This window comes from Gopherus evgoodei, chromosome 11 (genome assembly GCF_007399415.2).
Source record: "Gopherus evgoodei ecotype Sinaloan lineage chromosome 11, rGopEvg1_v1.p, whole genome shotgun sequence".
Taxonomy (NCBI): domain Eukaryota; kingdom Metazoa; phylum Chordata; order Testudines; family Testudinidae; genus Gopherus; species Gopherus evgoodei.
The window spans coordinates 7,044,131-7,068,733 of record NC_044332.1 but is presented as its reverse complement, the minus strand read 5'-3'; the positions used below and the strand labels follow the sequence as shown (position 1 = coordinate 7,068,733).

Genomic DNA, 24,603 nt, shown 5'->3' with positions numbered 1-24,603 from the left:
TACACTCCATGCCCACCAACTGCCCCCTGCCTCTGCCCATCTCTTTGCTGCTCTTTCTTGCCTCCCTCCCTGCTCCAGGCCTGCACTTCCCACCACCCCCATTTCCTGTGTGCCACCTGCCAGAGCTGTTGGGGCCAGCACAGGCCCAGCCTCCCTTGGCTGTTTGATCCTGGAGCTGGGAGTGATCTCGGGGTTCTCATCATCTCTCCGAGAAGTGCTGTGGGGAGAAGAGGGGCTTCAGCACGTTCTGAACTGGAGGGGGGCTGCCGAGCTGGAGCAAAGTACGACAGTAGCCACAGACACCCGGCAGAGTAGGCCAATGTCCTGGCTGGTGCTGCTGAAATCCTACCAAAGCCCCCAGGGTGCTGGGTGAGAGAGAATGGGGAATACTCCGAGGAGCCAGGGGGCAACGCAGCCGGCGAATGCATCCCCCAGGGCATGGCTGGGTGGTGAATATCTATCTGTCTCGTTAACACCTCTCCATCTCTGTTGACTCTAGGGTGATCCTGGTGAAGATGGGAAACCTGTAAGTGTCACCATTCGCTTCCCCCGCGCACTGCCAGTGTGCTGGTGTCAATGTGTGCCACCTGCAGACACTCATGTGACTGGCCACCTAAGATTGGCTAAATCATTACCATATAGTGCATGCTTTCTAGTGCTCCATGCCAATGCACAGTCCCTCTCACATGCTCCAGAACACGTCCAGCACCCCCAGCAGCATGCTTAGCTACAGGGCATAGCAGGGTGTTGAAGGAACACTGCTTGGAATGCACCTGCTAGAAATGTTAGTGTTCTGAGGCGTATTCATAGGAGTGTCATGTGTGAGACACGGGGGGTCATTGTCCCAGTCTGCTTGGCACTGGCAAGGCCTCAGCTGAAGTCCTGGGTCCAGGTCTGCGTGCCACGCGTCAGGAAAGCTGTGGGCAGATTGGAGAGAAACCAGAGCATGGCAACAAAAATGAGAAAAGAGTTGAAAAACCTGACCTGTGAGGAAAACTTAAAGACCTGGGCATGTTCAGTCTTGAGAAGAGAAGACAGAGGGGGGACCTGAGAACAGACTTCAAATACATTAAGGGCTGTTACAAAAAGGATGGTGGTCAGTGGTTCTCCATGGCCACTGAAGGTAGTACAGGAAGGAATGGGCTCAATCTGCAGCAAGGGCGATAGAGCTAGAAAGTTTTTCCTAGAATCTAACCGAGTGGTAGCTAAGCTCTGGAACAGGCTTCCAAGGGGGACTGTGGAATCCCCGTTACTGGAGGTTTTGAAGAACAGGCTGGGCAAACACCTGCATGGGATGATCTAGGAGATTTTCTTGGCCCTGCCTCAGCTCAGGGGGCTGGACTAGATGGCCTCTCGAGGTCCCTTCCAGCCCTACATTGCTCCGCGTCTGTCTTATGACAGAGAACTGCCCCCAGTGTACCCCTGGGGTGCAGTAGGCTCTTGGCTCTGGCTCCCCATCAGTCTCTTTGTTTCCCTTTGCAGGGTGACGTTGGGCCCCAGGGATTCCCTGGAACTCCCGGAGAGCCTGGCCTCAAGGGGCAGAAGGTGAGTTCCTGGCACATGGGCTGAGTGGCAGCATGGAGGGAGGGTCTAACTGGTTCTCTCTGGCCCCAGGCACGCCATCTCTGGAACTGTCCTGTTTTGTTTGGCTAATGTGCAGTGGAGTAACATAGAACTCATGTTACAAGCTCTGTCGTCTCTTCTGTGTGCTTAGGGTGAGCCCGGAGTCAGTGCAAGAGGCCCCCCTGGACTGCCTGGACCACCCGGGACACCAGGTCTCTCCTCCAAACAGGACAAGCTGGTACGTTCCCGGGGGCCTGTGGATGGCACAGACCTGGCATGTGGCATTGGTTCTGAGGATCTGGCACTGAGAGGCACAGAGATCCTGGCTCCTGCCATGGCACTGAGCAGCTGGCAGAGCTGGTACTTGCTGTGAAGTTAGTACGGCAGTAAAACAGATGTGCCGGGTGCTCACAGCTAGAGCTGGCCAGAGGTATCCCTATGCAATGCTTTCTTGTTGGGAAATGCCGATCCCACAAAATCAAACCTTGCACCAGAACTTACCAGTTTCATCAATTTTCAGTGAAAAGTTATGAGTTTATTCCTTTCAATGACGTCAAAATCTTTTGTTTCAATCTTGGATAATAGAAACATTTTGTCTATTGTGTCATGTCATTGTCTAATAGGGTCTTGTCATTTATTTTATTTTTAATTTTATTTTTATACTATTTTGTTATATCAATTGCAACAGGAAATTACCAGTTAGAATACCAGTTACAATAAGAGTGGAGTATACAGAGGATCATTTACCAAACCAGTTATTACCAATTAGAATACCAATTCCAAAACCAATCACCAATTTATAAAATAAAAGTCTATTATATTGTCATTTATAATATAATATAAAGTCAAAATGTTTTGACTATTGTCATGTCACGTCATATTGTATCACATGATATAACAGTCAAAACATTTCCCTTTTATAATATATTACAAATGATTCTATACTCTAGCAGAAAAGTTGTGTAAATAAAGTTGAAATGAAACGTTTTGATTAAATGTCATTTCAGCTTTTCTTAAATGAAATTTTTGAATTGTGTTCCATGAGAGATTTTGAAATGTCAGTTCTTCGCTCTGATTTGGAACCGAAAGAAAATTGAAATTTTGGAATTGGAATCTTGAATTCTGCTACGTGCTCTGCACTGCTGGAGAAAGCAGGCTGAGTCCTGTAGACAGATGCTGCGCTCCGCGCTGCCGGAGAAAGCAGGCTGGGTCCTGTAGACAGATGCTGCGCTCCGCGCTGCCGGAGAAAGCAGGTTGGGTCCTGTAGACGGATGCTACGCTCTGCGTTGCTGGAGAAAGCAGGCTGGGTCCTGTAGACGGATGCTGCGCTCCGCGTTGCTGGAGAAAGCAGGCTGGGTCCTGTAGACAGATGCTGCGCTCCGCGCTGCCGGAGAAAGCAGGTTGGGTCCTGTAGACAGATGCTGCGCTCCGTGTTGCTGGAGGAAGCAGGCTGGGTCCTGTAGACAGATGCTGCGCTCCGCGTTGCTGGAGAAAGTAGGCTGGGTCCTGTAGACAGAGGCTGTGCGCTCCGCGCTGCTGGAGGAAGCAGGCTGGTTCCTGTAGACAGATGCTGCGCTCCGCGCTGCCGGAGAAAGCAGGCTGGGTCCTGTAGACAGAGGCTGTGCGCTCCGTGCTGCTGGAGAAAGCAGGCCGGTTCCTGTAGACAGAGGCTGTGCGCTCCGTGTTGCTGGAGGAAGCAGGCTGGGTCCTGTAGACAGATGCTGCGCTCCGCGCTGCCGGAGAAAGCAGGCTGGGTCCTGTAGACAGATGCTGCGCTCCGCGCTGCTGGAGAAAGCAGGCCGGTTCCTGTAGACAGATGCTGCGCTCCACCCTGCTGGAGGAAGCAGGCTGAGTCCTGTAGACAGATGCTGCGCTCCGCGTTGCTGGAGGAAGCAGGCCGGTTCCTGTAGACAGAGGCTGTGCGCTCCGTGCTGCTGAAAAAGGCAGGCCAGGCCCCATAGACAGAGGCTGCAGCAGGGCTCAGTGCTCAACACCCTTTCTGTGGGGGATATGGCCCCCACGCAGAGGCCAGCCCAAGGTCTAGGCCTCTCCTCAGTCTCGCTCAGGCTTTACTGTGAGTGAGTTCATGCAGAGCATGAGCCTCGTGCTGGGCATCTGCCTGTGCGGAGTGTCTGCCCTCTGTAATCAGCCTGCCCTGCTTTCTGGGGCTGGTGTGGATGGGAAAGTACTCTTCCCCACGTCCAGCCTGACTCCCTTGGCCTCTCCGGAGGCTCTTTCTGCTAGTTCGGGAGCAGAGGCCTGGCTGCGGGAGAAGTCCAGGCCATTGAACCTTTCGCTCCCCAGCCCCACAGAAGCGGGCCGAGTCCCTGCTGGCAATGTGTGCTGGCTCCCCTGCTCCATGGAAACAGAGGAGTGACGTCTGTGCCCATGTGCTTCTCTTCCAGACGTTCATCGACATGGAAGGCTCTGGGTTTGGAGGCGATCTGGAAAGCTTTCGGGTGAGTGGTGAAGTGCAGGGAAGGGGGTTGCTTCAGCTGTGTCTTTAAGGCTTCATTTGCTGCACCCTGGTATTGGGCAGCATTCTACAGACTGCCATGGCAAGAGGCAGCAGGTGTGGCGTGCCAAGGGACTCCCAGCCGGCGTCTGGTGATGGCGTTGCAGGCACGGGAGAATGTGTGCCCACATGCCGCCAAACATGCTTTACTCTTTTTCAGGGCCCCCGAGGCCCACCAGGGCCCCCTGGGCCTCCTGGGGTGCCCGGCCTGCCAGGAGAGCCAGGAAGATTTGGGATGAACAGGACTGAGCTGCCAGGACCCCCCGGCCTTCCCGGCCTGCCAGGCAGAGATGGTGTCCCCGGAGCTCAAGGCCCACCAGTAAGTGTGGAGGGGGGCGTGTGCTGGGAATGGCCACGTGTTCCAGGGTTGTCCTGGTGCTTGCCCCAACATTTCCCATGGCAGGGTCAGCGCCAGGGCCTTTGAGCCTTGCTCTGGCTGGAGGGGCTGGAGCATGGGGGGTGCATCTCGTCAGAATTCGGGATGTACAGACGCCTGGTGCGCACAAACAGCAGCCATACTCAGGCGCTGCCTTTGGCTTGGGTGGTCAGAGGAAGGGGATTGGGGGGAGATAGAGTGGATGGAGACACCTGGGGAAATGTGTCAGCTCTTGAAATTGGTGACGGGCTGGAGCATGGCTGGTGAGGACCCTGTTGGGGGTGATGGCCCGTCCCCAGGCTGGGGTGGAGCCCGGTGGGGGTGACGGCCCATCCCCGGGCTGGGGTGTGGCTGGTGAGGAGCACCGTGGGGGTGACGGCCCACCCCCGGGCTGGGGTGTGGCTGGTGAGGAGCCCCGTGGGGGTGACGGCCCATCCCCGGACTGGGGTGTGGCTGGTGAGGAGCACTGTGGAGGTGACGGCCCATCCCTGGGTTGGGGTGGAGCCCGGTGGGGGTGACAGCCTGTCCCCAGGTTGGGGTGTGGCTGGTGAGGAGCCCGATGGGGGTGATGGCTCGTCCCCAGGCTGGGGTGTGGCTGGTGAGGAGCCCGGTGGGGGTGACGGCCCGTCCCCGGGCTGGGGTGTGGCTGGTGAGGAGCACCGTGGGGGTGATGGCCCATCCCTGGGCTGGGGTGTGGCTGGTGAGGAGCCCCGTGGGGGTGACAGCCCATCCCTGGGCTGGGGTGTGGCTGGTGAGGAGCCCCGTGGGGGTGACGGCCCATCCCCGGGCTGGAGCGTGGCTGGTGAGGACCCTGGTGGAGGTGATGGCCCGTCCCCGGGCTGGGGTGGAGCCCGGTGGGGATGACAGCCTGTCCCCAGGTTGGGGTGTGGCTGGTGAGGAGCCCGATGGGGGTGACGGCCCGTCCCCGGGCTGGGGTGTGGCTGGTGAGGAGCCCGGTGGGGGTGATGGCCTGTCCCCGGGCTGGGGTGGAGCCCGATGGGGGTGACGGCCCGTCCCCGGGCTGGGGTGTGGCTGGTGAGGAGCCCGGTGGGGGTGATGGCCCATCCCCAGCTGGGGTGTGGCTGGCCATGAGTCAGGCATGGGTGACGGCCTATCCCCGGGCTGGGGCGTGACGAGCCCCCGCCATGTACTACTGAGGGCAGCTGGGCCTTTTCCTCTGACACGTAAAGAGTTAATGCAGTAAACCAGCATGAAAATGCCAGTTCTGAAATGTTTCCTCCAACTGAGATTAACTCTCTAACTTCGCAGGGTCCTCCAGGAAAAAGTGGGTTGGCCGGCCAGCCTGGGCTTCAAGGAGAACGGGTACGTGGCCTGGGCTAGAACCGCAGAGTCTTTGCAGTAACTTGCTGGCTAGGGTAGGCGAAAGCCTGAGGGTAGCTCTGTCCTGCCTGGAATCAGAACAAGTACCACTTTGCCTTGGGCAGTGAAAAGTATGGGATATATCACAGCAGCGCCTGGGGGCAGGCCAGTGCATGCAGTCTGGGAGCCGACTGCTACTGTGCTGGCTTGCTCTGTTTTTGTGCAGCACCTAGCACAAAGGGATCCAGGGCCATGCCTGGGCTTCTAAGCGCTAGAATAGTACACATCATACAGCATCAGAAGAAATCCCAGTTCAGGAGCAAGCCTGGCCCAAAGCAGGGGTAGGTGGCAAAGTGCTGGAGGGAACTTGCATGCCACTGGTGTGCTGAGGGAATGGAGTGGGCAGGACAGGAGGCACAGCAGGAAATGCAGCTATCAGGTGGTGGAAAATAAAACAGCCCCAGTTCAGTTGGCATCTGCCCTGCCCAGGACGCCTGATGGCAGCCTGATGCTAGCCGCTGACTCGGGCTGACATTGGTCCCCACAGGCTGCGTTCCTGCCCATGGAGTGCAAACCTGCAGTTGTTATGCCACCTTAGCCCAGACCCCCGTTTCCAAGCGGGATGCAGCAGGGTACCCCAGCACATAGTCACGACTGATTCGGGAATATGGACGGTGCCTCTGCTCCCAACATCCCCTCATGGACAGAGTGTGGGATATGCAGCCGCTGCGTGGAACAGGTGTGAGGCTGCTGTGCAAGCCTGCTGCAGTCCTTCACGGCATGCCACATCTTCACTGTCCTGGCTGGAGTCTGTGCACTCGCCACTGCCCTGCAGGATTCTTCGTGCTCCACACACGCTGTGTACCGGGGAGCCAGTGCCCCCAGAAATCAGGGACCATACCTGGGTTCTGTGGTAGCTTTCTTGGTGGGGGAAGCTGTTCTGGTTGCTCTTGCAACTGTTCTGGGTACCCAGGATCAGATCTTGTGTGGGGCTGTGGTAGCTCTGCTGGCGGAAACATACCCAACTTGTAGCTAAGGCTGTGAAGATAATACTGTATCCCCAGCTCTGCGTCAAGAAAAGATTCCTAAGTAGCGTGTGAACAGGTAACCCACCACGACTTCCAGGTTACACAGTCCCCCCAGCTGTCCGGGGGGCGACGGGGGGGGGGACTGTGGACCGGACAGCTGGGGGGACTGTGTAACCTAGAAGTCGTGGTGGGTTACCTGTTCACACGCTACTTAGGAATCTTTTCTTGACGCAGAGCTGGGGATACAGTATTATCTCCACAGCCTTAGCTACAAGGACCGGACAGCCACTGGACTGGACAGCTCTGCCCTGGCCTGCCGCACTCTGTCTGACGATTCACTCTTCCTTCCCTTCTTGTTTCCAGGGGGACCCAGGAGACCTAGGCCTCCCCGGAGCTCCTGGACCCAAGGTACAGTAACCTCCCATCCCCTAGAATTGTTGTCTGGCTCTGAGATTACACTACCCTCTGCCCCTTGTAGTGCAGGTGACTCGGAAACCAGCACCCAGATTCCACTGGGGATCTATCTGCTCTCCTTCAGTTGCAGGCTGCACCCAGCCAGGGTGGGTGGAAGGGAGAGCTAGTGGAAGGTGTCACAGGCAGGCCTGTGACATGTGGCTAAGTTCATGAAGAGACGGGGGAAACGTGACATGTGATGTGCCGCTCGCATGTCTCCTGAGTGGTGGCCGGCAGCGTGGTGCCGGGGCACTGCCTGGGACCGGAGATCTTGTTGCCAGCTCTCTCACTGAATCAGTTTGTGATGCTAACCAGGTTTTAATAGTAGATAGGATGCCCCGTTAGAAATAGAAATCCAGAATCAAATCCAGGGGTTGACCCACATAAGAAGAGGTGTGCTAGCCAGCTAACTTACAGCAATTGCCATTCCTGAAGCAACCATTCCCACGTCGACTAGCAGTGCACAGTATTTGAATTGGGAATGAATACAGTGGCTCGGTACCCACATTTAGGCCATTTACCCACGGCCAATTCGGTGGCTCCTTCAGTCTCCTGATTACCCGCTGTGGGTCCCATTCCCTACATGTTCCCCTCTGCCCACCACTGGTGTTACGTTCTGTCCCTCCTCTTTCCTCTGTCCCGCTCTCCAGAGCACACGTATAACTGACGATGACCATGTCTGTTCCTTCCCATCCCTGTCCCTGGGCTGGGTGAGGGCAGCACGTGCCTGGAAGCACACAAGTTCCTCCTGAGGGTCTGTGGGCATCAACCACAAAACCACACAAGCCCTTCTGGCTGAGCACCGGGGTATGGAAGTTCTGGGCCAAGACAGTGATTCCCCAAAGCCCCAGAGCATGCACTGGGTCCATTGTGACTCAGTCACAGCAGTGAAACACAGAGGCTTCACGTTAAACGTGGGCCTGAGTGCTGGAAAGAATCGGGACCTAGATCTTTAGTTCTCCAGGACGTGTCACCAGCTGTTGGGAGCAGATGAGATGCATCGCTCTGCCCAGGGTGGGCACAAGGCCTGGGCACCAGTCACATGGACGTTCTTCTGGGGGGGTAGTGGGAAGGCACAGGGCAAGCACATAGATCCATTGTACTAAACCTAAGCTTCTAGGGCTGACACTCAGCTGGTGGGCATTGGCATCGAGATGTGAAGTTGACAGAGCTCCACTGATATACACCAGCTAGGGCAGGAGCTGGCTCCTGGGTTTTAGCTCATTGCTAGGTCCTGCGTGGAATCTGGTGCCGATGTAACAGAAGATAGGAATACGAACTCCTGAGCCCGTTTCCCAGCAAAGGGCCGTTTTGGAACGCCGTGGGGCTGTAACGTCTGCTCTGCCACCAGTGCTCATAGGAAATGATTTCTTTTCTCTTGTCACTCTTCTCTCTGTCTCCATTCCCTCTTTTCCCATCTAATCAGAGCAACCTGCCCCTTATCCCTTCCTACCTGCTAGAGCTGCTTTCTTACTACTCCACATCCCCACCTGTGGGAGAGACCAGGTTTGAGGTAAAGGCTCCGTGCACGCATGCTGACGGCATGGCTTAGACAGGTGCATGTGTCTCAGAGCTCTCGCTGTCAAAAACAAGAGAATCCTATGGGCAAAAGTCCCTTAAATCCAGTTGCTCTGTGTGGTTCTGCATGTCAGGTTATCAGTGGCAAATCTGCCAGTCTTTGAGCTTGTATTTGTAGGAGGCTGTTGCCAAAGGTTGAGTCAATACATCCAAACTCTGCCCAGCCGGTGGGGTCTGGCCGCCTGCCTCACGCTGGGGCCGAGTGATCACATGTTAGCAATTATGGAATTACATTTTTTATGCTACAAAATTGGTTGGAATTTTTTCCCATGAGCTAAGCGGAAATGCCATGAGTCATTGAACATGAAGAGCTACTGGATTTAAAGAAGTCTGGTGACAGCACAGGAACACAAACTAGAGAGAAACTGAGGCAAAGCAAGCCTGAGAAGCATCCATTCCCTGGGTTAATTGCATGTCTGGGTTAATGGCATGTCTCTCTAGTGTATGGTTTATAGGTACTCGGAAAGGCACTTGTTCAGTGCAAGCGGGAAAGCGTGTGAAATGCTGACCTTTTCATTGTTATTGTCTGAGGAGTTGTTAATATGTGGATAACGTAGTTCACAATTTCTGTTGAATATTGCTCCTTCTGTACTGTATTTTCATTCTGTATTGCCCACCGTCTGCGTGGGCCTGAACAGACTGATAGTGAGAAATGTCATGCAAAGTCAAACTTCTGCGTGCAACGTCCCCTGGACTGGCTCTGTCTGACTGGTGAGGAAAGCGTGCAGTGGGCTGGGCGAAGCCAGGGGCGTACCTCTGAGCTCCCAGGACATACAGAATTGTACTAGGAGACACAGTGTGGGGTCTTTTTTTAAAAAAAAAAAAAAAAAGAGAGATCTGCACATGTAGCTTGCAGAGAGATGCTAGCCATTCCCATGCTTCCTTGTATGTGTGTGAAGAGGTACTTCGACTAAGTTCATTGCCTTTCCAGCCTGGCAGGCTTTCGAGCAGCATTTCCTAAGGAGAAATGAGGTTGGTAGTTTCACATACACACCCCAGGGACCGTTTTCCACATTGCAGAGAGCACTGGCCTTGTGATAGGGGGGTGAGTCCGGTAGTCTCTGCTCAGGAGAGACCAGGTGCTGCAGGGCAGGGGAAGGGCACCCCCACAGAGCAGTGAGGACGCAGAACCTGGCACTAACTACAGGGGTGAGTTTCTCACCTCCTCGAAAGGTGCGTTCACCCGGAATGTGCCTGTGTTTCTAATCAAGTCTGCCAGCCTAGGTGGTTCTGGGCCTGGCTGGGGAGTGCTGGTAACTGACGTGGGTCTCGGGTCCCTTGTTTTGTTTGTCTGAATTGCTGCTCAGTCTTGGCTTGTGCTGTGCTTTTGGCTGGGGGGGAGGGAAGGGGAGGGAACGCTCCCTTCAGCTCCGAGCTGTTAGATCTCATTGCTTTGGTGTGCCCGGGAGCTACCCTCCCCCTGCAGGCTCTGCGGCCTCAGAGCTTGGGCCATACCCTGGCTGTGTGACAGGATTCCTTTTGTTCCACTTGCAGGGCGGTAAGGGTGAGATGGGGCTGGCCGGTAGCCCCAGGGGAAACCGGGCTGGCAGGCCTTCCTGGACCAATGGGACCACGAGGACCACCAGGTCCCCCAGGCCCTGCTGGACCTCCTGGGCCAGGCTACGAGGCTGGATTTGTAAGTATCAGCCATGGCTGCTTAACATATTGAAATCCTTACGCTGTCTTCCTGCCATCAGTTAGCGGGAGTCCTGCAGGGGGAGCATGTTGCCCGTGCGCTCTGGGGGCCCCTCTGGGGGCCGTCCTGCAGGGAGCATGTTGCCCTTGTGCTCTGGGGAGCCCGGGGGTCCTGGGGGAGCACATTGCCCCTGCCTCTCTGGGGAGGCCCCACTTGGGACTTCCCACAGAGAGCACTTTACCCACACACTCTGGAGGGCCACACATGGGGTGTCCCGTCAGGAGCATGTTGCCTGTGTGCTCTGTGTGGGTCCCACAGGGGGCATGTTGCCTGCATGCTCCTGGGGGGCTACAACTCTGGGGGGTCCTGTGAGGAGCATGTTGTCCACCCACTCTGGTGCCTGCATTGGAACCCACCATTGGGACCCTGATGGGATCCCAGCTTTTGCCTGTAGGACCCCCTTTCTGGGCTGACTTGTGTGTTCCCAGCTCCCTCGCTCTGACCTGCGACCCGCTAGCTGAGTGGCTTTGAGCTGGCAGGCCCTGCAGCTGTGTGGTGGGGCAGAACTCCAGTGTTCCTCCCAGTGTGTGGGAAGCCTTTCCTTTCCCACTGCTCTGGGCAGATCGGGGAGGGGAAGGGCCTGGCTCCTGGGGGTTCTGACTGTGCACAGTGATGGTTGCTCCCTGGGTGGCTGCTGTTTTGCTGTCTGAGCTCGCAGGCCTGCGTGCCATGCCACGGGTACCACATCCCACAGCTGATGGCTCTGTTGAAGAAAAGGCTAAGATGACGGCTAGGCCCTGGGCTCCCGTCTGACACCACTCCCATTCAGTGTTTGCCTGCTGTGGTTCTACCTTGCAAACCTCCTGGCTCCCGTGCCTCTGCCCTTGTTTTGGCCCCGGGTGGCAGGAGTGACCCGTGTTTGCGTCTCACGGGTGTTTGTTACCCTAGGGAGACATGGAAGGCTCAGGGATGCCCGTGCCTTTCTGCCGTTCCTGGAGGAGCGCGGACCCAAAGGGCCACAGGTAAATCCCCCTGGCTGTCAGTTAACCCTGGCTCTCCCTTCCAGAGGAATCTTCCACCCTGACCAGGAAACCAGGCATTGCACAGGGTTCTAAGCAAGGAAATGACCCCCCTGCCAAGTCCATGGACTTCATGCATTCAGCTCGAGCCTGTAGCTGCCCTCCAGCATGCCAGCTCGCCAGGCAGTGCCCGCCCAGACCCCCATCAGGCCGGCTCACCGGGCAGCACCCGCCTGGACCCCTGGCTGGGAGTGAGTGACAACACCCCAGGGCAGCATGTGATCCTGGGGGCTCTGCTGGTGTCTTTCTGCAGGGAAATTATTAACAAACACCAAAGTACCCAGCGGTTCAGGGGCTTCTGAGGGGATGCGCGCTCATTCGGCTCATTTGCCTGATAACGTGTTGTATTTATTCACTTTTCATACAGGGGCCACCAGGACTCCCCGGACTCAAGGTCAGGAGCCATTTGGGAATCTGTGTGTACCTATCTGCCCTAGCAGGACTCGAGCTGTTCAGCCCCAGCCAAGCAGTACAGTGAGATGTGTCCTCTGATGAAATAGCCAGTCCCTGGGGCTGATCCAGCTTCTGTCCCTGGGGAGTGCTCTTCTCGGGGGAGTTCCCCTCCCGTGCAGAGTGGGGAACTTTCCCCAGCCCTCCTACATTCTCCACTTTGGCGTGTGTTACAGAAGATCCTTCCCTCTTCTCTAATAGGCATCACGTGGGAACGCCCCAGGAGCAGTACAGAAGTCAGCAGAGAGAACAGGAGGAATTAGAATATTATCCTGTTGTTTCAAAAAATCTGGACAGTGGCATTTCTGCGGGTCCATTCTGGCTAGCACTGTCTGGTCCGTTTTGAGCACTGACCGATTTGTAGTACATATTACATGGGGTATTGCTGTGCTGTCATACAGCCGAGCGGTGCCCCACAATCAGTCTGCAAGGGAGACGCATCGGGAGGAATCCTGGCCCTGCTGAAGTGAAGGGAGTTTTGCCATTAAATTCCCTGGAGCCAGGACTTTTCCATGATATTCGTTATTCCTTTGCCTCAGAGCGAAGAGCTGTTTTTATGCAGGGACAAATCCCACCCCATCCCCAGGAGTGCTCTGAAAGCCTGGGAGGTTTCCAGAGGCACAAAGGGCAGCTAGGGGCCGGGCTCCTGATGAATCATTGGGAATTAGCCACCTGACTGCCCTTTGTGCCTTGAGACATCTTTGCCTTGGAAGGAAGGACAGTGTTGGTGAGCCATGGCATGGACACGTGCAGCTTCTTGCTGTCAGTCCCATGACCCCCCTCACATGCCTGATCCATGGGATGGTCCATGCAATCTCTGAAACGTGTATTTCCAGAACACATTTTCCATGCTACACGCAGGAGAGTTCCTCCTCCATACTGATTTACTGTTCTTTACCTTCCAGGGGGACGCTGGCAGCCCTGGGCTGCCTGGCTTGCCAGGACAAAAGGTAGGATCACTTCATACAGCTTCAGAAAATCTTCAACCTCTTCTTATGAGTTCTAGCTGAAGGGATGGTGGCTCCACTCCTGCCCCGCCCAGTCCATGAGTAGACCGGGAGCCAATGCAAGCAGTGTCTAGACTGTGGGGGTGGGTTTTTTGTGGATTCTGAATGTCAAGACTCTGAGTTCAGAGAACCTGCCTGCTGACACCTTGTCATTGTTGAGCATTTTAAAATGTGAGCCCTTGATACCATGCCCCTCCTGACTGGCAAGCTAAGTGACACACAAAACCACTTTTCATAGAATCATAGAATATCAGGGTTGGAAGGGACCTCAGGAGGTCATCTAGTCCAACCCCCTGCTCAAAGCAGGACCAATCCCCAGAGAGATTTTTACCCCAGTTCCCTAAGTGGCCCCCTCAAGGATTGAACTCACAACCTTGGGTTTAGCAGGCCAATGCTCAAACACTGAGCTATCCCTCGCCCCCCACATTTGTTGGATTTCAGTTATTTGTAATGAAAATGTCAGAGTAATATCTTGTTATGGAACATGGTTAGCTCCAAGGTACATATGTGATGTCTGCATTAGCAGTATACCTTGCTAGTATGTCCCTTCCCCTCCCCCACCCCGAACTGAGACGTGGTGATATACATAAGAGCAGAGAGAGGAGATGGGCCACTGCATCTAGAAACTGTGACACTGATGCTGCCTTACTTCCTGGCAGCTGGGCATGCCCGCTCTGCACGGAGGTGGTCGTGCTGCAGAGCGCTGGTTGAGCACCGGCGTTAGCGGCACTATACAACCTGCTGAGCCATAGAGCTCAGTGTTACGCAAGGCCACAGGCTCAGTTTGGTGGTGAAAGTGCTCAGCCAGGTTTATTGTTAACAAAGCACCGTCCTAGCACCCTGTCCAGTGTGTCACAGGGACATGAACAGATCTGCCCGAGACAAGGTAAAGGCTCAATAGCATAACAGGGAGCGTCCCCGTGGCCGATACAAAGATGGCCCTCCTTCCACTCTCCTTGCATACATCAGTACAAACAGATTGCGCATGCTGTTCCACGTGCTTTTTGTCATTCTCCTGTACCTTGTAGCTGCTGATTGAACAGAATCCATGGTCATGAGAACATAAGAACGGCCGTACCGGGTCAGACCAAAGGTCCATCTAGCCCAGTATCTGTCTACCGACAATGGCCAATGCCAGGTGCCCCAGAGGGAGTGAAGCTAACAGGCAATGATCAAGTGATCTCTCTCCTGCCATCCATCTTCATCCTCTGACAGACAGAGGCTAGGGACACCATTCCTTACTCATCCTGGCTAATAGCCATTTATGGACTTCACCACCATGAATTTGTCCACTTCTCTTTTAAACGCTGTTATAGTCCTAGCCTTCACAACCTCCACAAGTTGACTGTGCACCTGTCCTCCCATCCTTCTCTAAGGAGGCGTGGTGTATTTCTGGATCATCTCTTGAGGACACTGGATGTCCTTGTACCATGCTCTCTGATAAGGAAGGTGCATGCTTGGCAAGCTAATACCTGATGTGTTACTGTTCTGCTAAGCCCAGGCCTACTTTGTTTCATACTGTTATCCGTGCCTAGGGCTCCACACGGAAAGGGTTATATTACCTGCGACCCACGGAATACTTACCAGGTAGCGTCTTAGTGCAGTTCACAAAGGATAAGGATGTCTTGCACCATGTTTCAGGAATAGGATAGATACATTGAAACCACTTTCCCAAGGTAGAGGTGCAGCCATGGTGGCATAGAATCATAGGACTGGAAGAGACTCCTACAACCTCCCTAGGCAATTATTCCAGTGCTAACCACCCTGACAATTAGGAAGTTTTTCCTAATGGCCAACCTAAACCGCCCTGCTGCCAATTTAAGCCCATTGCTTCCTGTCCTGTCCTCAGATGTTAAGAACAATAATTCTTCTCCCTCCTCCTTGTAACAACCTTTTATGTACTTGAAAACTGTCTTCTCTTCTTCAGACTAAACAGACCCAATTTTTTCAATCTTCCTTCATAGGTCATGTTTTCTAGACCTTTAATCATTTTTGTTGCCCTTCTCTGAACTTTCTCCAGTTTGTCCACATCTTTCCTGAAATGTGGCACCCAGAACTGGACACAATACTCCAGTTGAGGCCTAATCAGTGTGGAGCAGAGCGAAAGAATTATTTCTCATGTCTGCTTCCACAGTCCTGCTAATACATCCCAGAATGATGTTCACTTTTTTTGCAACAGTTGTTACACTATTAACTCATATTTAGCTTGTGGTCCGCTATGACCCCCAGATCCCTTTCTGCAGTACTCCTTCCTAGTCAGTCATTTCCCAGTTTGTATGTGTGCAACTGATTGTTCCTTCCTAAATGAAGTACTTTGCATTTGTCCATATTGAAATTCATCCTATTTACTTCAAACCATTTCTCCAGTTTGTCCAGATCATTTTGAATTTTAATCCTATCCTCCAAAGCGCTTGCAACTCTCCCCAGCTTAGTATCATCCACAGGCTTTGTAAGTGTGCTTTCTATGCGATTATCTAAATCATTGATGAGATATTGAACAGAACCAGACACAAAACGGATCCCTGTGCAACCCCACTCAATATGCCCTTCCAGCATGACTGTGAACCACTGATAACTAGTCTCTGAGAACGGTTTTCCAGCCAGTTATGCACCGACCTTATGTAGTTCCATCTAGGTTGCATTTTGCTTTATGAGAAGGTCATGCGAGACAGTATCAAAGCTTTACAAAAGTCAAGATATGCCACATCTACTGCTTTCCCCCCATCCACAAGGCTTGTTACCCTGTCAAAGAATCAGGTTAGTTTGGACACACATTTGTTCTTGACAAATCCATGCTCCATGTTATTTATCACCTTATTATCTTCTAGATGTTTGCAAATTGATTGATTAATTATTTGCTCCATTATCTTTACGGGTATAGAAGTTAAGCTGACTGGTCTGTAATTCCCTGATTTGTCCTTAGTCCCCTTTTTATAGATGGGCACTATATTTGCCCTTTTCCAGTCTTCGGAAATCTCTCCTATCTTCCATGACTTCTCAAAGATAATCGCTAATGGCTCCTATCTCCTCAGTCAGCTCCTTGAGTATTCTAGGATGTATTTCTCAAGCCCTGGTGGTTTGAAGACATCTAATTTATCTAAGTAATTTTTAACTTTGTTCTTTTCCTATTTAGCCTCTATCCTATCTCATTTTCACTGTGTTAGATGTCCAGTCACCACCACCTTCTTGGTGAAAACCAAACAAAGAAGTCATTAAGCATGTCTGCCATTTCCACATTTTCTGATATTATTCTCCTCCTCCCCCATTGAGTAACATGCCTACACTATCTTGGTCTTCCTCTTGCTTCTAATGTATTGTACAATGTTTTCTTCTTACCCTTCATGTCTCTAGCTAGTTTGAGCTTATTTTGTGCCTTGGCCTTTCTGATTTGTCCCTACATACTTGTGGTTATTGTTTATATTCATCCTTGTAAGTTGACCTGTTTCCACTTTTTGTAGGATTCTTTTTGATTTAAGATCATTGAAGATCTCCTGGTAAAGCCAGGGTGGTCTCTTGCCATACTTCCTGTCTTTCCTACGCAGTGGAATAGTTTGCTCTTGTGCTCTTAATAAAGTCTCTGAAAAACTGCCAACTGTCTTCAATTGGTTTTCTCCTAGACTTGTTTTCCCAAGGGATCTTACCTAACAACTCCCTGAGTTTGCTAAAGTCTGTCTTCTTGAAATCCACTGGCTTTATTTTGCTGTTCTCCATCCTATCATTCCTTAGAATCATGAACTCTACCATTTCATGATCACTTCCACCCAAGCTACCTTCCACTTTCAAATTCTCAACCAGTTCTCCCTTTTTGTCAAAATCAAATCTAGAACAGCCTCTCCCCCTAGTAGCTTTCTCCACCTTCTGAAATAAAATTGTCTCCAATACATTCTAAGACTTGTTGACTAATCTGTGTTATTTCCCAACAGATGTCTGAGTAGTTGAAGTCCACCCATCACCACCAAGTCCTAAGCTTTGGATGATTTTGTTAATTATTTAAAAAAGCCTGATCCACCTCTTCTTCCTGGTTAAGTGGTCTGTAGTAGACCCCCTACCATGACATCGCCCTTGTTTTTATCCCTTATATCCTTACGCAGAGACTCAACAAGTCTGTCTCCTATTCCATCTCAACCTCAGTCCAAGTGTATACTTTTTAATATATAAGGTAACACCTCCTCCTTTTTTTCACTGCCTGTCCTTCCTGAGCAAGCTGTACCCTTCTATACCAATATTCCTGTCGTGTATTATCCCACCAGGTCTCTGTGATGCCAACTATGTCGTTGTGTTTATATACTAGCATTTCAAGTACTTCTTGCATTAGTATACAGACTTCTAAGATACTGGTTTGATTCCCCTCCCTGCAGTTTTCTCTTGTCTCTCCTTTATCCCTACTATAACAGCCCATGCTCCCCCCAGATACCGAACCTTCTCCCAGGTTGCCATGATTTTGACTTGCCTGTTGGCTTTGGTCACCTGCCCTCGTTGAACCTAGTTTAAAGCCCTCCTCACGAGGTTAGCCAGTCTGTATCCAAATATGGCTCTTCCACTTCCTCGATAGCTGGACCCCATCTCTGTTGAGCAGTCCTTCTTCCTGGAACTGCATCCCATGGCCAAAGAAGCCAAAGCCATCCTGGTGACACCATCTTCGCTGCCAGGCATGTACCTCCAGGATGCATTTGTGTCTGCCAGGTCCCCTACCCTTGACCAGAAGGATCGAAGAGAACACCTGCTGTGCTTCCCAACTCCCTCACCCATACTGCCAGAGCCCTGTAGTCACTTCTGATCTGCTGAGGGTCATAACCTCGCAGTGTTGTTGGTGCCCGCATGGATAAGTAGCATGGGGTAATAGAGGGCCCGGATGATCCTCGACAATCCATCCGTAACGTCTCGGATACGGGCCCCTGGCAGGCAGCGTACTTCCCAGGATGCCATGTCAGGACAACAGATGAGTGCCTCATTGGGATCAGCCTGCTCAAGATTTGGGCTCTTAGCCTCCTGTTGTGCAGCTGGCTGGTGGAAGACATTGCAAACATGAAAGACACCAGTGAGGCTCACATACAAGTGCACTCTAAAGAAGAAATGAAATCCAGGATTGCTGCAGATACACTGGACAGAGAAGCCATTGAAGAAGCTAGAGCGGTGCATCAATCCCTTAGACCCCCACTAAGCACCAGGAGGCAGTAATAAACATTGGTGGTAGAATGGCACCACCACTGGTCAGTGTAGATGACACATTGTGATGGCATGTGCTCCTCACACTCGGTAGGAGGGCCAATCAGCTACTGAGGCTGCAAACGGGCCCTTTAGGCTGGAGGCTGCTAATTAGGAACAGGCGGGGTCTGTATAAAGCCTGGTAACTGACTACAGATGGGAGCTGGTGTTTGGGTAGGCTGCAGTCCCTCTGAAGGGAGGGAGTTGGAGGCTGACAAACCCAGAGAGGGGGGAAGCCAGATAGGTAGGAAGAAGCCCAGAGAAACAACAGCAAGGCATAGGACTGTATCCAGACCGTGGCTGCTTGTCACAGGGTCCCTGGACTAGAGGGTGTAGAGGGTGGGCCTGGGTTCCTCTACCAGCCACTGGGGAGTGGCCAGGGCATGGAGACACCAGCCAGACAGTGGGTCTGGAAGCACTTTGAATTCCCTGGAAGGGGAGGACCTTAGTGACCTGGCCAGAGACCAAGCCACGAAGAGAAGACTGTCGATCTGGGAAGTGAGCGGGGCCGCAGAATGAGACAAGATGGGGGAAGGACACCACTGGAGGGAGCATGCAGACTGCTGGAGCTAATTCCCTGGATGTCCAGCAGGAGGTGCCGCAAGCAGTGAGTGAACACACGCTTACAAGTGCTATTTGCCAAAAGCCAGAATCTTAACGTAGCTGGCCCGGACGGTTGTATTACACAGTGTCAAGGGTAGTAGAGTATCAGAGAGGTAGCCGTGTTAGTCTGGATCTGTAAAAGCAGCAAAGAATCCTGTGGCACTTTATAGACTAACAGAGGTTTTGGAGCATGAGCTTTCATAGGTGAATACCTACTTCGTCTGACAAAAGCTCATGCTCCAAAACCTCTGTTAGTCTGTAAGGTGCCACAGGATTCTTTGCTGCTTTAAGAGTAGTAGAGACACTGGCAGTGACAAAAAAAAAATCATGTACAAGTTGGTATTGGACACTAGCCTTATCTATTCAAGAGTGATTGGCCTATAAGCAAGTTCATGAGAGGTTGACCTCAAGAATATTTTATCACAGGAGTTGCTCCTCTGCCAAAGCTCAGAGTAGCCTCAAGAAGCAGCTGCAGACCAGGGTGTCAACTAGACATACTTCACAAGAAATCACCTGCTTGGTCATTGGCAGTTCACTAGTTCTTTGGATAGTTCACTGGCCAGCAGGTGGTATCATCAAGGACTTTATGATCAGTTTCAAAGTCTGCCTTGAGCAGAAGCTAGCAGCAGGTGACATGTATCTTGTCTTTGACAGGTACCAAGAATTCAGCACAAAGAGAGTCACAAGATCTAACGGAGTTACAGAAACAAGCGGAGTGCATCTGTTGAGTATAAGCACACAGCTATCTCCTGAAACAAGGTGGTACCCACCTCTCGTGAGCACCCCCGGCTGTGTGTGCATCTGCACCTCCTTCAGTCTGTGGTGACCCCTGTTTTTGGTTTCTCAGGCGGTTTCAGTGACTCAGCCCTCCGGGCAAGTCTCACACAGTCTGTGGGCTTTCAACAGAACAAAACCCCTTTAATTAATCACAGAGCTTCTACAGTTCCCTGGCCCACTCCTCCACTCCAGCACCTTCACAAATTCTTCATCTTTACTGTAGGGCCGAAGTCCTTTCATTCAGTCCCAGCAGCCAGTGAGGACCTCTCTCTTGCTCCCCAGTCCCTGCCAGCAACTGTCTTGGGCTGAGTCCCAGCAGGCAGCCAGGACCTCTGTCTTGCTCACCCAGTCCCTGCCAGCAGCTGATCTGTCTGTGGTCTTGCTGCTCCTTCAGCCAGCCCAGAACACAATCCTCACTCCTCCAGCTCCAGGCAGCAACTGCCTGACTCTCGCTCTGCAGCTCCTTTCACATGGGTCTGCAACCCTCTGATTTGCTGCTCCCTGCAGCCCTTCCCTAATTGGCTGCCTCCTGCACAGTCTCTCTAGACTGCTTGGAGGGCTTGTCTACTGCTCTTTTTCTATGGCGGGTGTGATAGGACCCTGTGGCCTACAGCAGGGGCCTCTGGGCCTGGTACGCTCTGTCACACCTCCACAGAAAATTGTCTTGATGGTTACTGAAAATAAGATGCAGTTGATTGATAAGATTTTTAGAGAACTCATTCAAGACAAGAAGTTTAACTAACGACTCATACTAAAGCACAAGCTAATCATCACAAGCAGAGGCGGCAGCCTTACTGAAATTAATCAGGGAGGTGCGGTGATCAACGGAGAAGATATAGCCATCTCTCATGAGGAGGCCGACAGCATCCTAGTACAACAGATGGTGATGGTCACGAAAGAGGAACTGGTGGGAATATCTGTGTTATCAGACCGACACTGACGTATTTGTCGTGCTCTTGCACCATTACTGCAAACAGGGCACAGCATCTTAGTGAGCACGGAACCCCCCAGTCCAAGGGAGAGCTCGACTAGCCATGCATGCTACTGCTAATTAGGAGCAGGCTCACCTTTGTACCAGGGCTGTTAGCTGCCCATGTACTCAGGCTGTGATACAGTGGTTAACTAGTATGGCCTTGGCCTTGGTGTTGAAGATTCTGTGTGCTAGATTGCCCCCTCTCTCTGCTGGGTGACATCAGTGCAGAGAGCTTGGTATCATTGAACAGGCAACCAAATTCATGGCTGCCTGCTACGATACTCAAATTGTGCCACCAGTGTCAGACACACGGCAGAAATCGGGCAGCAAAAATTGACAAAGGTACCACTGGAGCTCAGCTCCTTACCCCCAACAACTAAAGCATTTAAAGGAAATGGAAAATGAGCACATCTCCATGTATGCGTGGGTAAAAGTGCTTAGAATCCATTAGGGATGGATCTGCGATGACAAGTCTCTCCTTCCCAAAACCGTAGCAGACAGTGCAGTGCTTGCTCTCCAGATATTTTGAAGTTAAACAGGCGCTCTTGTGAGAGTAATGCACCTTGTAAATCTATGAGATTCGTATGTAACCGCGCCAAACTGCCACGGACCATGTTCTGTGCAGGGCAGGGAGGTGTGGTGTGCAGCAATGACCTAACGAAATCAGCTTTAGCTTTGGGAGATCACAAGCCGTGACTCATATTACTCTCCCTAGGGCACTCAGCTGTAGTCTGAATGAGGGAGATCACTAGTATTCATTAATAATTATTCCAACGTTAAGAATTTGGTTCAAATTATTCTTATTATTGAATATATTTATAATGGGCTGAATATTTTTCACATTAAAGGGTGGTCAGTGTATGTAATGAAAATTGAGGGCTGCCTCGACTCCCCTCCTCCTGTACCCCTGTGATTCAAATACATAGTTACCGATGGCTGTAGCAGGTGTTAAATACATGCATTTCGTAGATTAGAACTTAATTTTGTATGCCCCAGATCACGCAAACTCTTACTGGTTCTGGGGGCAGGGGTGGCGAGGTGGAATGACAGGTCAGTATTTCAAAACGCTCAACAGTGTCATCAGGCAGATTTGTAAAATATGTGGTCTTGTGATACAGAATCCACCCAAGCCCCTTATGTGGACCCTAGAGTAAGGTTGCCCAGAGTGGCTGCTGGGCTTTGGGGTCTGCCTAGAGCTGGGTGGGCCTGTGGCAGCCAGAATGCAATTCATACCGCAAGGACCAGGGCTCTCAATCTCAATGTGCTATGTGTGTTCAGGGGACCACGGTGCTCCGGGTGTGGATGGGCGCCCAGGGCTGGAAGGTTTCCCAGGACCTCAGGTAAGTGTCGGGATTCCAGCTCCCTGACCCTCCCTAAACTGCTGTGTGTGGACTCTGAAGTCTCTGTTATTCTTAGAGACCCTGCCCAGATGTTTGCAGTGGGGTGATTTCAGCACATGCTGGTTGCAGATACAGCAGGGCCTGATTGTTCTCACAGCTATGCATAGTTCAAGTGACACATACAGATGTTCTGCTCCCAGCAGCAAATGTCAGGTGTCCCTTGCCCTGTCACTGAAGTCCTCGCTGCAGACTGAATAAAATGCATCTGAGTCGCTCTCCATCGGCTGAGCAGACCTGCCTGGGCTGTTCACAGCCCGTCCCTGGCCATCGCTTCCCACCCCGACCCGGTTCACATCTCTTCCACATGCCGTCCCTGCCCACACCCCCAGCACTCCAGAGAGTCCTATTGTGCTCTGATGTTTGCCCAGGTTTCCAATTCCTTTGGTGCCCTGCCCTGCCCCAGGTGCAGAGTCTGCACTGGTGTATAAACTCCACTAGCAGATAATGGGAGGCATCTGCTGTTTTCCTGGGGATGGACAGGCCATGCCAAGAGGCAGGGGCATTCTCATCAGCAGAGATGCAGCTCCTGCTAGCCCCAGGAAGGACTGTTTCAACCCCATTTGGTTACCTCGTCAGGCTCAGCTCCTCCATTCATGGTTCATTCATGCAGCTCACCTGTGTGATGGCGCCTGTTCCCACCAGGGCTGTCCCTTGCTACACGGTTTGCTAATGGGGAGAGCCTGGTAGCCACAGGAGAACATCCTGGGACATCTGAGCCTGTTCTGTCTCTGCCTCTCCAGACCAGCTCCCCTGCTGTTCCCTTGACGGCGGAGCAGGACTAGTTTGTCTCTGAAGAGTGAGCATTAAACACTCATCAGTACCAGAGCCTTCCCCTTCTACCTTGCTGGCACTTTGCGACTGGGTGCCCGGAGTGTGGATTCACGAGGCCACCATAGCAAAGTTAAGATGGTGTGTTGTGTCCTCTCTCCTGGGCGTGTAAGCGAGCAGCGCGCACGCTTGCTTCTCATTGCAGGGACCCAAGGGTGACAAGGAAGCCAGGGGGCTAAAGTGAGTACAGTGCTGGGTTCTGGCCATGCTGTCATCTCTGGGGAGCCCTCAGGCGAGCACATGAGCCACCTCCCCTGGCCCCTTGAGCTCTGTTCTGGTTCTGGTGGGGAGGGGGCTGTGTGCGTATTTTGGTCCCTTGTTGATTCTGAACAGTGTCACATTGCTGCTTGGCTGGCTTCCTTCCCGCCATGCCGGCCAGCTCAGCTTCTGGCCCATCAGCCTTTGGGCTGCTCTGAACGCCTGGGAGGAAGCCAGGCTTTCGCAAAGCTTGTCTTCACCCCCAGCCACTCAGGCCACTGGGGGGAGGGCGGGGCTAGGATTGGGAACCCAGCACCATAGGGGTGGCGGGGGGTGCAGTTTGGGATCAGAGGCCTGGCGAGGTGGAGGGCGCGGTCTGAGCTCAGGGGCCTGGCACCATGGGTGCAAGGTGTGGGGGCATGGTCTGGGCTTGGGGGCCCAGTGAGGGGCATGGTCTGGGCTCGAGGGCCTGGGCACACAGTTGTGAGCGGTGGGTGGGCTTGGGGGCTTGGGCCTGTAGTTGCGAGAGGGGGGCAGCGTGGGCTGAGGTTGGGTGCAGTAGGAAGGAAGCCTGCACTGAATTGTCTTTCTCAGGGTGAACGAGGCCAAGATGGAGTGGGCTCCCCAGGCCCCCCTGGGCTCCCTGGACCCCCGGGGCAGGTCATCTATGCGTTGGGGCGAAGAGGGTAAGGACATGTCCCCCTGCGGCCTGCACTTCTGTCTCTGGGCCCCCTGTGTCCAGGCTGTTCTCAGCCTGTTCCCTCTCTACCCACACCCTTGCAGCAGTCACAAGCAGCTGCTATATGCCAGTTCCTTCAGGTTTAGCACCAGGCTGAACAGTGGCTTCATTCCCGCCTAGCACTGGGTGGTTACTGGGGCTGGTGCTGACCCCCGGCCGGGGCCCCAGCGTCCCATGGCTCATGCAGCGTGGAGCCGGGCTGTGCTTGAGTGCAACTCGGCAGGTGTTGGTCACTGGCTGGCGGGACTGGGCCAGGCTGTGGAGCTACTCCCTAGGGACAGGCACATGTTTAACTTGCAGTAAAAGCCCCGATCCTGAGAGCGCTCATGCATGCTGATACCCTGTGAGTTCAGAGAGGCAATGCGTGGGCCAGCCCTGCAAGTGGTAAGGAAGAGGAAAGAAGAGAGGGGAGGGTTTAAGCAAAAGGAAATCAGAGCTGGCTGGAGGTGAATCGCAGACAAATGGAGCTAGACCAGGCCAGTGCTATAACTAAAATACACCCCAGGAAATCCAGCCCAGCCCAACGCCAGGCAGTGCACCCTGAACGTGATATGCCACGTGTGCCACTGGACATGTGAATGAGTGATTAAAGACATGGGCTAGACCAAACTGATGGGGCGGTTAAGCAGAGGCTAAACTGAGTAAATGGGCAGAGGTCTTTCTTAGGCTATGTTCCTAACGTCTCAGACAGCTTGCCTGGTTATCTCTAACTGTTTTAAAAGGTGAGATCTTCAGCACAGAGCCTGTGCCATATACATGTGGCCGTGTGGTTCCAGGCCCTGACTCAGTGACCGTGTGCAGCAGAGATCATAGAAGATTAGGGTTGGAAGGGATCTCAGGAGGTCATCTTGTCCAATCCCTTGCTCAAAGCAGGA

The 24,603-nt window shown here is 52.9% G+C and overlaps 1 protein-coding gene across 1 annotated transcript in view; it reads left to right on the top strand.

The window, feature by feature from the left end:
* COL18A1 (collagen type XVIII alpha 1 chain) overlaps window positions 1–24,603 on the top strand; it is a 105,883-nt gene that overhangs the window by 55,390 nt on the left and 25,890 nt on the right. Inside the window, 15 exon segments of the mRNA XM_030580507.1 lie at window positions 500–526; window positions 1,483–1,545; window positions 1,715–1,801; window positions 3,969–4,022; window positions 4,239–4,397; window positions 5,724–5,777; window positions 7,166–7,210; window positions 10,328–10,357; window positions 10,359–10,469; window positions 11,418–11,491; window positions 11,916–11,942; window positions 12,904–12,948; window positions 21,841–21,903; window positions 22,937–22,967; window positions 23,584–23,675. Coding sequence (XP_030436367.1) covers window positions 500–526; window positions 1,483–1,545; window positions 1,715–1,801; window positions 3,969–4,022; window positions 4,239–4,397; window positions 5,724–5,777; window positions 7,166–7,210; window positions 10,328–10,357; window positions 10,359–10,469; window positions 11,418–11,491; window positions 11,916–11,942; window positions 12,904–12,948; window positions 21,841–21,903; window positions 22,937–22,967; window positions 23,584–23,675 — 962 coding nt within the window.